Source organism: Xiphophorus hellerii, chromosome 7 (assembly GCF_003331165.1).
Source record: "Xiphophorus hellerii strain 12219 chromosome 7, Xiphophorus_hellerii-4.1, whole genome shotgun sequence".
Classification (NCBI taxonomy): Eukaryota; Metazoa; Chordata; class Actinopteri; order Cyprinodontiformes; family Poeciliidae; genus Xiphophorus; species Xiphophorus hellerii.
Window position 1 is genome coordinate 16,128,234 of NC_045678.1, and position 15,309 is coordinate 16,143,542.

General features: G+C 38.5%; 2 protein-coding genes across 2 annotated transcripts in view; one reads left to right on the forward strand and one right to left on the reverse strand.

Moving 5' to 3' along the window:
- Nucleotides 1-256: 256 nt before the first annotated feature.
- Nucleotides 257-10,938, forward strand: dnajc3a (DnaJ (Hsp40) homolog, subfamily C, member 3a). The gene is made up of 12 exons (XM_032567424.1): nt 257-493; nt 1,562-1,672; nt 1,765-1,889; nt 2,034-2,108; nt 3,378-3,530; nt 3,619-3,800; nt 4,314-4,433; nt 4,782-4,887; nt 4,989-5,109; nt 9,451-9,583; nt 9,927-10,075; nt 10,398-10,938. The coding sequence occupies exons 1-12, from the start codon at nt 412-414 to the stop codon at nt 10,547-10,549; spliced, it is 1,509 nt and encodes a 502-aa protein (XP_032423315.1). The 5' UTR covers nt 257-411; the 3' UTR covers nt 10,550-10,938.
- A 120-nt stretch (nt 10,939-11,058) lies between these two features.
- The window catches only part of uggt2 (UDP-glucose glycoprotein glucosyltransferase 2), a 45,534-nt gene continuing 41,283 nt past the window's right edge, over nt 11,059-15,309 (reverse strand). The window contains exons 37-40 of the mRNA XM_032567422.1: nt 14,450-14,564; nt 14,225-14,341; nt 12,996-13,137; nt 11,059-12,843 (exon numbers count right to left, since the gene is read on the reverse strand). Coding sequence (XP_032423313.1) covers nt 12,818-12,843; nt 12,996-13,137; nt 14,225-14,341; nt 14,450-14,564 — 400 coding nt within the window. The 3' untranslated portion in view covers nt 11,059-12,817. The remainder of the gene's footprint in view (nt 12,844-12,995; nt 13,138-14,224; nt 14,342-14,449; nt 14,565-15,309) is intronic.

A 15,309-nucleotide genomic window follows, 5' to 3' on the forward strand; every position in this document is an offset into this window, starting at 1 on the left:
TTTGAAAGGTTGGGTTTTTTTCACATTTCATGTCCGCAGAGTACTTTGTTCAGACAATAATACTTTAAGACCAGTAATGAGATGGGTATATTAAAATTGTTAGTCAATTTTTGCTAAACTATCTAAATCGCAGGGGAACACTCCCAAGCACGCACAGTCCGTTTTGTGCTGCCGTGGCTGCTTTCCGTTGAGCCAAGCGTTATGGGCGGGGCTTAAAACGCCACCCAGCCAATCAGTGGTCCCCACGACCGGACAGCGGAGTGTACTGCTGTGCCGTGACTGCTGTGGAGAACAGGGGAGCTATGCACAACAGTGGAAAGCAACACATGGGACTACAGAGAGCTAAGCCAAACATCTGGTAAATCATCTCCTGACAGCTTGGGATATACCGAGAGAAGACCAAATTCAACCATGGTTTCCATCGAGCATGTAGCCCACAAGATACTGACTTACATCCCATATGTTCTTGTTTTGATTGACATGCGATACGAGGGTAAGAGTTGCTAGTTAGCTTTATTTAAATATCCATGGTTACTGTTTTTGTAACAGTGACATTTACTGAAACCGTTATCCATGGGTCAAACTGACCTGTGACTGGAGTTCTGGCGTTGTCAGTTTGCTAGGTGGCTAGCTGTTTTGGCTCACCTTAAGCTAGCTAATTATAGTGGTTTAGCTCGCGTTTGTTTGCAAGTTTCTCTCTGTGTTTGACTCTGAAAAATAATCAAATCTAACAATATTGACTACTAAACAAGTGAGCTGCCTTTTACCGTGGAAAAAAAAAAAATGACAAAAAGCTTCACGGCTGGTCGGTTATAAAGTTTGAGAGCGTTAGAAATTTTGTTTTTTAAATAAAAACTTTATTGTTCCAATTTTTTTTATAGCAGTAATTTGCATTTTTGTAAAGAGTGACCAGGAGACATTCTATTAATTTAAAATGCAATAAAATAAATAACTTTTGTCATTAACATAAATGTAAATCTTACAATTAGCAATTTAGTCTTAATCGATTTTGCTAAACAAGTTTGACAAATTGATCAAAATAAAGTTGCTAACTATAATTCACATTAGCTAATCATTTACTCTGCTATGACATTGTTATTTTTGCTACATTTCCTGCATGGTAGTTAAAGAGCAAAGTGACAGATTGCATAAGTCTGCTTCATCATTTTATACCTGCAAACTCACACCTGGTCTAACTCTGCCTGCAGCAGGCTCCGCTGTAACAGCTGTAAGCAGCTGTTATGTTTAAAGGGATGGAAGAGGCAGATATAATCTATTATGGGTTCCCCTAGAGACAGATGTATGTGTCTACAATTAATAGGTGAAATGCATTTTTGAGGACTAATTTCGTAATTGAACAACCACAATTCTCAGTAAATCCAAAACTTTACCAAACCAGACTGGGATATTTCAGGAAGTAAAAAATAAACGTAAAGCAAATAATCCTTGCACTCAAGCAGCAAACTTTGTGAAAAGCAATGTTTTTGTGTTTCTTAAAACTTGTGGGTCTGACTGTGTTTGTGTGTGCATGCATTGTTGTTATCTCTTTGTGTGTTTCCAGGAGTGAAATGCGGGAAGGATGGAAGTGTCGACAATCACATGGAAATGGGAAAGAAACTGCTTGCTGCTGGACAGCTGGCTGATGCCCTCTCACATTTTCATGCTGCCGTGGGTGAGTAATGGAAATAAAAAAGCATGTTACTTTTGCTCAATAGAACGCATTTTCTTAAAGGTGTGTGGTTGCATTTCCTGCCATTTTCCCAGATGGAGACCCCAAGAATTATATTGCGTACTACAGGAGGGCTACAGTGTTTCTTGCAATGGGAAAATCAAAGTCTGCACTGCCAGACCTAAGCAGAGTCATTGAACTCAAACCAGACTTCACATCTGTGAGTTTTTATCTCAGAAACCTGAAATAATTTATTACTCTTATGCTTTGTCATATTGCACTGTCAGCAGGTTTAGTAATATATATATATATATATATTTTTTTGCAGTAGTTCAAAAACTAACATCTCCATTTCTCTTTAAAGGCACGCCTTCAGAGAGGAAACCTCCTTCTGAAGCAAGGAAAGCTGGACGAAGCAGAAAGTGACTTCAAGAAGGTGGTAAGTATAGTTATATGTTTAAACTAAACAAAAGCAAGACTTATCCAGGAGGGGTCAGTGTTGATCTGTTAACCTGATCTCCCTCATTCCAGCTATGGAGGCATGCAAGTATGGTTAAAAAAGAAAAGAAAAAAAGATTGCATTTCCTTTGCAAAAGAGAACATTTGTTGATCAATATACTGAGCAGAGTTACCTTGTAATGTTTGCTTGATTGGATCAACATTATTGGTTCTACAATCAGGTTCAGCAGAACGAAGAGTTTAGTTAAGCTTTGGTTTTTTATGAGTGTCTCAGTAGAAGGTTGCCCGGAAAAGCAAATTGGGGAAAAAATAAAAATAAAAAATTTGAATAGCTTTTGGACTGTTTATTATGCGTTGTCCTTCAGTCATTTTTTTTCTCATCACCTTGGATACGATGCTGTCCTTCTGTGCCATGTTTTGAGATACAAACTACTCAAATCCCATTTGAGTGTTGAAAGGCTTTCAGGTTCATCCAAACATCATTTGTAGTAAGATTATAAACGTAATTATGAGGAAGGACCATATTCATTAAAACAAAATGTTTGCTTGACACAATGCTTCTGGTGCTGATGTTGTTACTTCAGCAATCTGAAGTAACAACATCAGACTCATAGTCAGATAGACTCATAGTCTTCACTTTTATTTAAAAGTGAAGTCTATGAGTCTATCTTTTTCAAGATTAGTGATTTTACTTAAAGAATCACAAAAAAACAATGGTTCAGTGTCAAAACAGAAACTCCTTGTTTGAATTTGGTTCAACGTTTCCTCCTTACTGACAGATGAGCTGCGGTCCCTCTGGAGAGTCTATTTAAGGTGGTGAAACCTTTTACTGTAATAACGTCAAGTAACCTGGCCAGAGGTGGACACTGTCCTGCTGTTTCAGCAGTCTGCAGCTATAGTCCAACCTAATGCATCACATTTATGTTCCACTCAAAGCTGAGTTTGCAGGAATCCCTTGAAAGGGTGGTTGGGTCTTCCTATGCAGCATCTCAGTCATTAGCAGATATTGCTCTGGTAAATATGAGAATCTTTACAGCTAATGGGTTTAAAGAGCAATGTTTGGAGAGGAGGCAGCCGATGGCAGGGAAATTGTAGGTGACTTTGGAAATCAGCTTTCATTAGGATTTTTGGAGGGTTTCTTTGGGCCCTGTTGTGCCTGCAACATTTCAAATTCAGATTCAGAATTTTCATTCTGGCTGTAATTTAAACAGAAGTAACAGATGCAGTGCCTCTCCTTAAAATGTTCCAGCTCAACTCCAACCCTTCGAACAAAGAAGAGAAGGAAGCTACGAGCCAGCTGGCGAAGTCCGATGAACTCCAGCGGCTTGTGGCCGAGGCGCACCGCAGCTACGGCAGCAAAGACTACATGACAGCTGCTGCCCAGCTTGAGGCGATAATTGAAGTGAGAAGCATCGCCTCTGTTATTACTGCAGAGTGTTCACCGTGTTTGTGAAGTCGCCTCCAAATGTTTGCATCTGCCCGTTCCCCAGACCTGCGTTTGGGATGTGACCTCTCGTGAGATGAGAGCAGAGTGCTTCATTCAGATGGGAGAGATGGGGAAGGCCATCAGCGACCTCAAAGCTCTGTCCAAGCTGAAGAACGACAACACCCAGGCTTTCTACAAGCTCAGCACCATCTACTATAACCTCGGAGACCACGAGATGTCACTCAAGTAAGGAGGGCCTTTGTGAGTTTTGTTTTGCCACATATACACTCTTTCTGAAATGATTTTTAGAAGTATTTGCTGATATTCTTTAGTGAACCTGCAGTTCTTTGCAAAAGCCTTCATATTGATTGAACTGTGTTAATATCACAACCATGAATTTCAGTTGCAAACTGATTGACTTTACCTACAAAGTAGGTTACTTCAGAAGGCAATTTAAGGGTATCTGAGTAAAGAAGGCAGATTTTTATTTATAAGAGTTTAAAAGCCATTTACATTCCTAAAAAATGATTTGAAGTTTGTGGCTTTAATGTGACAGAATATGACGAACTTTATGGCGCATAAATACTTCTGCAAGACACTATAACTCTGCTTGAATGTGCCACTCTCTCTTGGTTATTAGAGCCAGAAAATCAGTCATTTCAAGCACTCAGTGCAGTGTAAATGTAGCAAGAAACCAGTGAAATATTTCTGTAATAAAAAAAGAAAGTGTAAAGTCTGCTCATCTCCTGTGACCTGCAGTGAGGTGCGCGAGTGCCTGAAGCTGGATCCGGATCACAAGCAGTGTTTCAGCCATTACAAACAGGTCAAGAAGCTCAACAAACAGATCCAGTCTGCAGAGGAGCTCATCCGAGAGCAGAGGTTTGTGTTTCGGACCGACGCTTTATGAAATGTGTGCTGGCTTGAAATGGTTACAGTGAAATGCTTCAAGGGGCCTGAATGTGTTTTAATATCTTTTATGTATTTCAGTAAGAATGAAATATCCCTTCTGAATACCAGAGGTTACATCAGCTGTAGCCTCTTTTTGAATCCTGAAGCACTCCCACTTTCTGGTTTCATACACATGCCTGCAAATCCTGTCTTAACGTGAATGGCTGTCACATCAAATTTGACTTGCTTAATGTACAATATTCATAAGACTACATGTGGAGAATGATGCTGCACGCCATGCAGCGTTCTGCTAGCTGACATGTCCTCCTGATCTTGAAGGTTTGAGGAGGCAGTGAGTAAATATGAAGCGGTTATGAAGACTGAGCCCAATGTTCCCCAGTTCTCTGCTCTGGCCAAGGAGAGAATCTGCCACGCACTTTCACAGGTCGGAGCCCTCACTGCTGCCCCAAAACTCGCTCTGTATTTTTTATTTTTTTTACAGGAATACTAACTGAACCATTCTGTTTGGGTTTGTGTTCTGAGCAGGCTCAGCAGGGGGCCAGGGCGGTCTCAGCGTGTAGCGAAGTCCTGCAGTCGGATCCTGAGAACGTGAACGTGCTGAAGGACAGAGCCGAGGCCTACGTTCAAGACGAACAGTATGAAGAAGGTAAGCCTGTTGGCTCGACCTCTCTGTACGTTTTTACATTTCAACTGTGTCTGAGACTTTTTTATTTTTCTCGAGTGTATACGTCTCTTCTCAGATATCTGATTATAACAAAGAAAACAACTAAAACACTTAAATCTTCTACCTTTTAACATAAAAATATACAGTGTATGGCAAAACTTTTGATACTCACTTTTTGTCTTGTTACAACCACAAACTTGAGTGTATTTCATTAAGTGATAGAGCAACACAGAATGGTGCATAATTCCCAAGCGGAAGGAAAGTCAGAAAATGTGGTGCCAACTGAACTCCTGGAGTTGCCTGTTTAGTATATAAACTCTGTAATTTATGTCTGTATAACTACAGAAATAAACCCTAGAACAGTTATTAGAGAACATTACTGTGTTGGGGGGGGGGAAATGTCCCACAACACACCACCGAGTTTCTAATCTAAGTTAAAGATTAGAAACATGGTGGTGGCAGCATTATACTTTTGGTAAAATTCTACAAAATAATTGAGACTGGGCCAGAGGTTCAAACATAAAGCCAGAGCTACAATGGAGTGGCTTGGAGAGAATATTCTTTTATTACAATCAGGGGTATAAATAATTTACTATAAGCTAATTATTAAGCTTGCTTTCTAAAATCTTTTTGTATCAGAATAATAGGATTCCTTAACTCTAAGTAACCTTGTTGATTTGACAAAAGGAAACTTTTTTTTTTTTGTCATGAAAGCATATATTTTAAGTAGCACATGCAATCTTTATACGGCTTACTATTTGACTCTGAATTCATTTGTATGGCTTTAATATGACGTTAAAACTAAGATAAAGCTTTTGAAAAATGTTTTTTTTTTTTAATTGGATGTCTTTACTCTTCTACAAAAGGCTCCACTGATGGTAACAACTGTAATGACACAGTCTTACCACAAGGGGTCCCTGCTACATCTCAGCATAAAAACAGTTGACAGCCTGACTTTAGCATTTCAAAATCGGGTTCTCATCCAGAGATCTGCACAGAATTGTAGCTTTTCCTAGGACTACGTGTCTCTGTGCCACTCCTCCTCCAGACTCTGATACCTCGATTTTCAAGTGAAATGTAAAATTTACTTTTAACTAAAATGACGACTCTGGACAACTGAGGAACAGCAAAGTACTTTTTTTAACCCAGGTCAGACTTTCCTGGTGATATCTCTATTTTGGGAGTGGCTTAACACGATGAATGTATGTCGTAGCCAATATACTGGGTGTATCTCATTGAGTTTACTCTTGAAGCTCTGACTCCTGCTGAAGGTGATACATCAAGTCTTCCCCAACTTCCTAAATGGACTTTGCTTGTGTACTATTTTCTTCCACTCAACTTTCTATTTGTGCACACAAATGCAGCACTCTGTAAAGGATCTGCTTCCTTGGCATGGATTCACTCTCCTTGTGTGTGCTGGTGACCATCTGCTGGGCAGCTGTCAACAGCAGTGGTGTCCAAAGTCTGTCCTCAAGGGCCGGGATCCTGCCTGCTTTAATTCTCTTCCTTGTTCAACTCACCTGGATAAAATGATAGCTCGTTAGCAGACCTCTGCAGAACAGCATCTGCTTTTCCACTGGCCATATCATTATGCAATATGACACTTTTGAAATAAATTCACTTCATGGAAACATGGCAATTTCGAAAGAAAAAAACCCGGAAAAAAACTCTAGATTTTTGTGAAACGTTTTGGCACTAGGATGAGGTGGTTTTTCAGTTGTATCAAAATTGGCTTGTTTTGCAAAACTACAATGGAAACGCTTTTTTAGCATCACACTTTTTAGCACCAGTGGCATGATGTTGCCACTGGTGCAGACCACGAAGAAGACGACAGGAAGCAGTTGGGGGAGCTTATTTAATGGAAACGGCACAATTGCGTAATTGGTTTTATATATATATATATATATATATATATATATATTAGTGGAATACTGATAAAGTTTTCCACATATTTGTAGTGAAAACGCAGCTAAAGAATATTGCATAGGTAGTAACAGGACTAAAACCCTTGAGGACTGACTTTGGACACCACTGGTCAGCAGTGCCTTGAGGTCAGTGGTTTGAGACCACTGCCCTAAATGTAAAATAATTTTTTTTACAGAACTGCGTTTTGTTATTAGCTACTATAATCAATCAACAAAAATTAATGTTTAACTTTCTTAATTTAACTACTAAAACTTTCAAATGATTTTTTTAATGTAATGAAGTGCATCTGTGAACTAACGCGCTTCAAAAACACTTTACCAATTCAGAGCTCCGCTTTATTCTTTGCTAACAATTTTTAAAACAGAAAGAAGACACATTAGAAATTCATGTGTTTCAAGCCCACTTGAGGATGTTGAGTCATGTTGGATTTCACTTTTAGATTTTACTGAGCCAACATCTCATAGGTGCTGGTTGTAAAGGTCAGTATGCACATAAATGGAGTAATGACTGCAACAAAACAAAGACATTAATTTAAGCTTCCTGCTCCTTTATTTTAGTTCCTTCCAGGTCAAAACAAACCCTCAGACTTTTTGTAATAAAAACAAAAAAAAAACATCTTGTAAATCTCTCCAATAAACCCCATCATTCTGTAAAGTCAGCCAAGAAGTAATAAAATTCACCTTCGAGATCCCCATCACATCTGCAGAAAAAACCCTCACTGAGATTAACCTGTGCTGTCATTAACGTGACTCGAACACATCAGCCGTTAAGAGACGGCGGACCGCATGTGGGGCTTTAATGTGTCAGAACACATGGGCGTTTAATTCACCTGGGTTCGCCTTGCAGGGTAAACACGGCTCAAAGCATCCGAACCTGTGCTCTCAAACAGCCTGAAGCCGTCTCTGCTTCCTGCTGAATGAGTTTATATCAGGAGTGAAGAAGCTGCAGATGGAACCTATTAAATTAATGTGACATCGATAAAGCAAGAGCATGTAGGCCAACATTTATGAAGCGGTGGGAGCTACTAAAGGCAAATAATGGCAGATATTTGGGTAGTTTTCAGCACTTTCTCAATGTGGAAACTTGCGTAATTTATTTAAAGCAGCTTGACATTTTAAGGTGTAGAAATCCATCTGCTGATCCCTCAGAGGAGATTTACTGTTTTCTTCACAAGTTTAAAGACCATTTCTTCCTTCACTCTCATTTCTTATAAAGTTGAATAACTTGTCAACTTTCCTGACATTTGCTTAGCGTATCTGTGTTATTTTGATCCCCAGTGCACTTTATTCAAATAAGGCAGAACAATATTTCTTTGTATGATTTTTTTTAAACTTTGTTTTTCCAAAAAGCACCCCTCTGAATTCATCAGTTCTGTTTTTCTTTCAGGCACTTTCGACTGCTTTTAGACCTCTGCATGCAATCTACAGTAAAAAGCCATTTTAATTAATCACTTCTCAGTCAGTAGATGCATTTAAATCAGCGCAGACGACGGCTCTTTGTGTCAGCCAGACAATAATGTAATATCCTGGAGGAGCCTTTCTCCATGCGTACAGGCTGTTAACATGCATCGCTGTGATTGCCTCCGCTGTTATTTTTTAAAAAACTTTTCTTGGAGTGATGTGGCTGGCTGAAATTGAATTCATGTGTTCTGCATGCTGCGCTGCTGTTCCTAAAGCAACTCTTTTAGCCTCCTGTTGTTCAGTCACAGAGAAACGCAGGCTTGAAGCATTCGATTTTCTTTAAGTTTGCCACAAATTCTTAATTTCAGTAAGCTAGCTAAATTAATTTAAAAAAATGATTCTGTCTCTGAAAGGACTTTATGTTTAGACGTTGTTGTGGGGTACGTTTATTTTTTTTGCAAAGCTTCTTTATGATTATGATGTAGGAGGAAAGTCATGTGGCTCAAGCTCAGTGGATGGAGAATGTTTTTAACGTCTTGCCAAGGAATGAAATTAATTTAAGTTTGGACTTTGACTAGGCTTTTCTAACGCATCAATATGCTTTGATGCGTTAGAAGCTCTAGTTATGTTTTCACCCCAGTCTCAATTGTTGTTTTTTTTTAAGCCTCTAAAAGATTTTTTTGTCCATTCATCTTCCCACCTCCGATAGATTGATGCTGCCACCACCATTTCCTTTCAGCTGTATTTATAGTGCGATTGAATTACACACAGGTGGACTCTATTTACAAATTGGTTACACTGACTGGATTTTATTTAGGGGTGCTGAAGTAGAGGAAATTGACTATAAATGTATGCAAACGTTTGGACATCATTTAATCCTTTTTTCAATTTTCTGTTGGTCTGACAAAGTCCCACTAAAACACAGAAGTTTTCAGCACTAGCTTTACAAAAAGAAAAAGAGGTATTAAACATTATTTTTCTCTCTTTTTCTTTCCAGCCATTAAAGACTATGAGACTGCAGCAAAACACAGCGAGAACGACCATGAGATTAAAGAAGGCCTGGAAAAAGCTCAGCGACTTCTCAAACAGTCACAAAGGAGGGATTACTACAAGATTCTTGGAGTGAAGAGGTGCGTGCTGATCACTGGATTTAGGAAATTTAGTTTGGATTTATTTTAGGGGAGCATTAATTAGAATTGGGATGTTTTAATTCTAATTAAGCATGTGTCAGGAAGGAATGTTTTTCATTCAAGAACAATTAGTTTTATACACAAAAGTTTAGAAAAAAAATCCCTACAATCAAACACTACTTGAGCCACTATTGAATCATTGTACTTTTGAAAATACTTGGTTTTCTATACAGGAACTGGAACACCAACTTAGAAACCAACAGTATTTTTAGCTACAGCTGAGATATAATGACTGTTCGTATTTTTATAAAATGTGCTGATAATGCTCTCGTCACGCTCACAGAACTGCCCAGAAAAAAGAGATTATCCGTGCCTACAGAAAACTGGCCCAACAGTGGCACCCTGACAACTTCCAGGACCCGGAGGAGAAGAAGAAAGCAGAGAAGAAATTTATAGACATCGCTCAGGCTAAAGAGGTTCTCACCGATCCAGGTAAGGATGACGTCTGCAGTCTGAGATGCTATTAGTGCCCATCTTGCAGAAAATGGCTCCTTACTGGTATTATTTTGTCCTGTTGGATTATTGTTATCACACAGTCAAGCTTGGCTGATTCAAAGAAGAAAAAGGTTTCACGTCCTAAAATTACACTTTTCAGTCCGAATGAATCCCATGTTAGAGGCAGTAGGATTTGACTCTTAAGAAAAACATGTATTCGCAACTCAGCATTTTAGCCAAGTTAGGATGCTTAAACAAGTGAACAAAAAGACGATGTGTTCAGTTTCACTAGAACCTCAGATAAATGTGTGCTTTCCAGAAATGAGAACTAAGTTTGACCATGGCGAAGACCCCATGGATCCAGAGAGCCAGCAGGGCCACCATCACCCGTTCCACGGAGGTTTCCACGGCTTCCAAGGTTTCAACCCGTTCGGCTCCGGACCCTTCAACTTCAAATTTAGCTACAACTGAGAAGTCTTGGTATAAAGCACAAGTGGAGCGGATTTTCCTTTCCTCCCTATTTGAAAGGGAGATCACTGGCATGAAAAAAAAAAGTCAGTTCCTAAGTGTCAGAAAAATGTGGAGCGAATGGTGACTTTAATTAAAAACTCATCTCTGTTGTTGAATAATGCAACCTCGAGTGCCGCCTGGGGGGTGGGGCGGGTATATCTGTATCTGCCTTGTGTGAAGCAGCTTATTTGTCAACATGAAGTTCATTCTGACATTCGGATTGTTTCCATGTGTTACACACTCTGCAATTCACCTCCACTCACCTGATTAAATTTATTCATAAACACTATTTTTTATATGAATGGATTTTTGCTGAACTGTAAATAAAAAAAGCTATTTATGTACATGAATCTGGATTTGGTGAATTGCTATAAAAAACAGGAAAATGCACCTGGTATACAGTTAGAAACATGTATATGTTTGTAATTTCCTGAATCCATCCATCCACTGATGACCTGTGAGATAAGAACTTAGATTTTATAGCAAAAGTTTATTTTTTCTATCCACCCTCTCGTTACATAATATTCATAAACATTGCTTTTTGACATTTTACAATAAAACAAAGGTGTCCTGAGAGCAGCCTGGATAAACTTGTTTAAAAACATCACTTCTTAAAATGGAAACACAACATGTTGGCTTGATTTGAGCAGCAATACGTCCTCTTAATCCTGAGACAAAAATCACTGGATGTCTGAAGAAGTCACATAATTAACATTGAAATAAGTAAAAATTTGACATGCTACCTATAAAAACATGACTCGAGGATTCTTTGTTCTGATGGGAAAACTGAAGCTGAGTACCAAAGACAGACCACCATTTGTCCAACTCCACTCTGTAAACACATAGGTTTCCCCCATTGGCTGCCTTCTCTCTGAGCACGGACTCGGCGTACACTACCAGTTAAAGAAACGGTACACATAAGAAGCCGGTAAAATAAACTCCTCCCTAGTGATGATGGTTTTTTGATGAAAGTTATCTGAATGTGTGCATGTAGTTGTATTCCAGATGTTTAAAAGGAGAGAAATTTTGGTAAAAAAAAAAAAAAATAGTTGTGATACAAAATTGCAGCAAATCTGTGCTGAACATGTACATGACCACATCTACTGTACATGTTCAGGTGTTGAGGAATTTACAATATTAAAAATACCTTAAACATTCTTTAACGTTTAAATCCATGAATAAGACGAATTTAAGCCATTTGTCAAGCTTTCCATGGTTTCCTTATAAAAATGTTGTAGGACTAAATTCAATAAGAATAGTGTGGAACTGGATCAAAGTATTGTCTAAGTCTTGAAGGAAACAGTTAAAAAATCTTCATATTTTAAGACTGTATTACCTTCTCTGCTGTCTACATGATGCTATCTGAATTTACCAAGCAAGTCACCCCAATCGGAGCACTTTATGCTTGTACTTACATAAAGGATGTCCATCCATGCATCTCGAGTTTCCAAGTTTAAATTCTCTCCCCTGTAAAGATAACCTACTACAACTGACGTAGTTGCATTTATAAAGTGTGACAAAAAATTAGCTGTGAAATCTTAAGAACAACCAGTTTAAAGCAGGTAACTGGTGGGATTTTTATGGTTGTGTTATTAGAAAATAGTGAGTGATCTGCTAGTTGAGAAAACAGGCATGCAGATAAAAATTTAAGAACTACTGGAACATGCAGCTTGTTGTTGGAGCTGCTGTGATCAGTTATAGGTGGGTGGAGTTTTACAAAAGGTGGACTGTCTATAATGCAGTTTGTGAAACCTAATAACAGTAGACTTTGGTTTGGCACTACAGACGAAGGCAACCCCTTGGTTCAGATAGAGAACAATAACAAGACAGGTGTGTTATGTTTTAAATACTGAAATACATTTAGAAATGTGCCTTCTCTACTTGTACAGTGCAACATATGCCGAATGCTTCCCTTAAAACAAACATGATGTGGTGCTTTGAACATGCTGTTTCCAAGACTCTCCAATAATTGCTGTCTGGCTGTAGAGCTTCAAGCCGCGGGTTTCTGGCTGCCCTTTCACAATTAGATCCTGTGCTGAGTTTGTGAGATTTTTACCGACTTCAGAAGCAGAAATGACATCTCTGAAAATATCACATCCTCTTCATCCGTCTGGGGAGGTAACACTCCACAGCTATGTTTAGCTGGAACTGTCTGTCTTCAAGCTTCACAGGTGGCCTGTGTGCAAAAAGGTGCTGCCTGCTTCCTCTTCACCATGCTTCTGGCAGACGCTAAAGTTCATCCCGCCGGTTCTCTGCTGCAGGAAAGAAATGCCGAAAATGAGCACTTAATACGGGAGAAAAAAAAAATCTAGATGTGGAAAAGGTTAAGTCGTGCTGAGGAATAACAGACAAAGGCTGTAGTTTGATTAATACAACAGGAAAGCATGGTGGATCCCTCCTCCTTTACCTTTCTTATGTAGTGAGGGGGTTGGAGTCTGTTCCTGGACTCGTCTCAGCGTTTCTTTTATCTCCTTGTCATAATCTACCCACTCAGGCACGATCCTTGCTGCAGCCATCAGCTTGGGCTCTTTGGTTTTAGGATTATTACACTGCACCAGAAAAACAGACCAACACATCGCTCACACATCACCAGTGGCACTTTGTCCGTACAAGTCGGCTCCCCAATCCCAGGGCAGTCTGAAACAGGCATTTGCACCTAATTTGATTTCCAATTTGGTTAAAAGGACATTATGCCCGGTCTTGTGTCTGAGTTACCAAGTGGTGACCTACACCGCAGTGAGACAATGCTTCCTATTTCAGTCTGCTGGAGCACATCCAGTAATTCTCCAAATTAGTTTAGGACACTGCAGGATTGCCTGGTTGCCTGCTAAATGCCAAGTGCCTTGTGGACATTAGTGGATGGGAATACACTCAAACATTATAGTGCCTCAGCAGATGCAATGCACTGCAACATAAAAGGTAAAAAGGACTTTGTAGAAAAAAATCAAAGAAACAGACTAAATCTGATTAAAGAAATAGAAAATCCAGAGTTAACTTTAAGAATTTACCTGTTTATTGAATGAATGAACATCTATATAAATATGTGTATTTTTTAAATTAGTACACAGATAATTTACAAGAGATGTAAAAAGTCAAATTGCATCACAATGCATTGGTTAAGGTTATAAATGAATTGCATCTTTTTATGCAGGTATGAACCATTAAAGTCTGTATGTTTACTGGATTTTGTGTGAACTCAGACATTTGGGAACCCAAAGCATTTCTCATGTTTTTGTTGCTTTCAATTTTATTGCTTCAGTAGTGAATAAATGCATGTAAAATACTTTCTTACTATGCTTTTTTTTTGTCTATAACAGTAAAATAAGTGGAGTTTCTTCATGTCTCATCCTCTCAGCGCTCTCGGATTAAATCAGATTTAGGACGATGAATATCTTATTTTATTAGGGTTACATTTGAATGAATTATCAGAGACTTTTAAGGAAGAACAACTTCGTGAATAATCCTTTTAACTAATTATTTCAATATTGACCAAAATGATCAGGCTTTTTATGTTTTATATGGTCAAGCTGCCTTAGGTAAAGGTCAGAAATAGATATCAAAATTATATGTTTATCAACAAAAAGTTAAAGACCACAGGGATTAATACACTTTAAATGTTAAGGCTCCAGGACTCACCAGGTCGATAGTCTTAGCTGTAACTTTAGAGGCATCATCACACCATGTCTCGCACCACAGCCACTCCTGAGGAAGTGACTTAATGGCCACCTGATGAATCATGTTATTAGGAAGGTCCTAAAAAATGACAAAGCAAATAAATGATTAAATCTTTTATAAATAAAAAATTCATATAAATAACCAGTTACTTATTATTTATTGAATTTCATGGATGAGTTTGTGTACCTGGTCCAGGTTTGACAGACTGTTTGGGTCCTGGCTTAAAGCTTGATACTGACCCCTCAGTCTGTCTCCAGCTGCAATTTTACGGAATTTCTTTAAATCCACCACATAGAGCGCGCTGGGAGAAACGGCAAAGGAAAAAGATAAGCCAGGGTCACACGTCTCTGCATTTTACTGTTATATTCAATGAATTAAAATAAATGCTCAATTGAGGCTGGCATCTCTCCACAAAAAATGTGTGTTCTATTGGTTTGATGTAATAATATAATCTTAAATTTAGTGTAACAACCTATGTGTTTCACATGGTGACATGACTATGTCTCAACTTTGTTTAGGACACCGTTTCATAGAAAACTAACACTGCGCATCACTTTGAGCACACAATCCCCACAGTGTAACATCTTGGTGGCAGCATCATGCTGAGGGAATGCTTTACTTCAGCAGGGTTTAGGGAAACTAACCAGAGTTGACGGGAAAAGATAAACTTTATAGCACTTTTGCAAACAACTCCGTGTTAGAACACAAATACAATATAAAAACCAACTCAAAATCACTAAACACACAAAGCAAATTACTGATTGTATTTTTCTTGAACTGGTAAAAAAAAACAACAACACACATTTTAATGAAATAAAACAAACAGAAGACGACAACTAGATGTATACTTTGTATATTCAGATATCATTTTTTTTACTTTGAACTCAGACTTTCTTTTTAAATGTTTTCTTTTGCAATCAAGAAATGTGTGCATTTTCAGGCCAACCAATATGAATTAATTTTAATTGATCAAACAGATGAATTATTAATGCAGATATGGCATCTGGGGGTGGGACGATAGAACCTTGTAGGCAGTGTTTGCTAGC

What these genes read in the sequence shown, in the direction of transcription:
- dnajc3a (XM_032567424.1), top strand. Translation starts at nt 412, where the DNA reads ATGGTTTCCATCGAGCATGTAGCCCACAAGATACTGACTTACATCCCA. An exon ending in TCAAACCAGACTTCACATCT is followed by an intron (nt 1,890 to 2,033) that starts GTGAGTTTTTAT and finishes TTCTCTTTAAAG; the next exon opens with GCACGCCTTCAGAGAGGAAA. An exon ending in AAGATTCTTGGAGTGAAGAG is followed by an intron (nt 9,584 to 9,926) that starts GTGCGTGCTGAT and finishes TCACGCTCACAG; the next exon opens with AACTGCCCAGAAAAAAGAGA.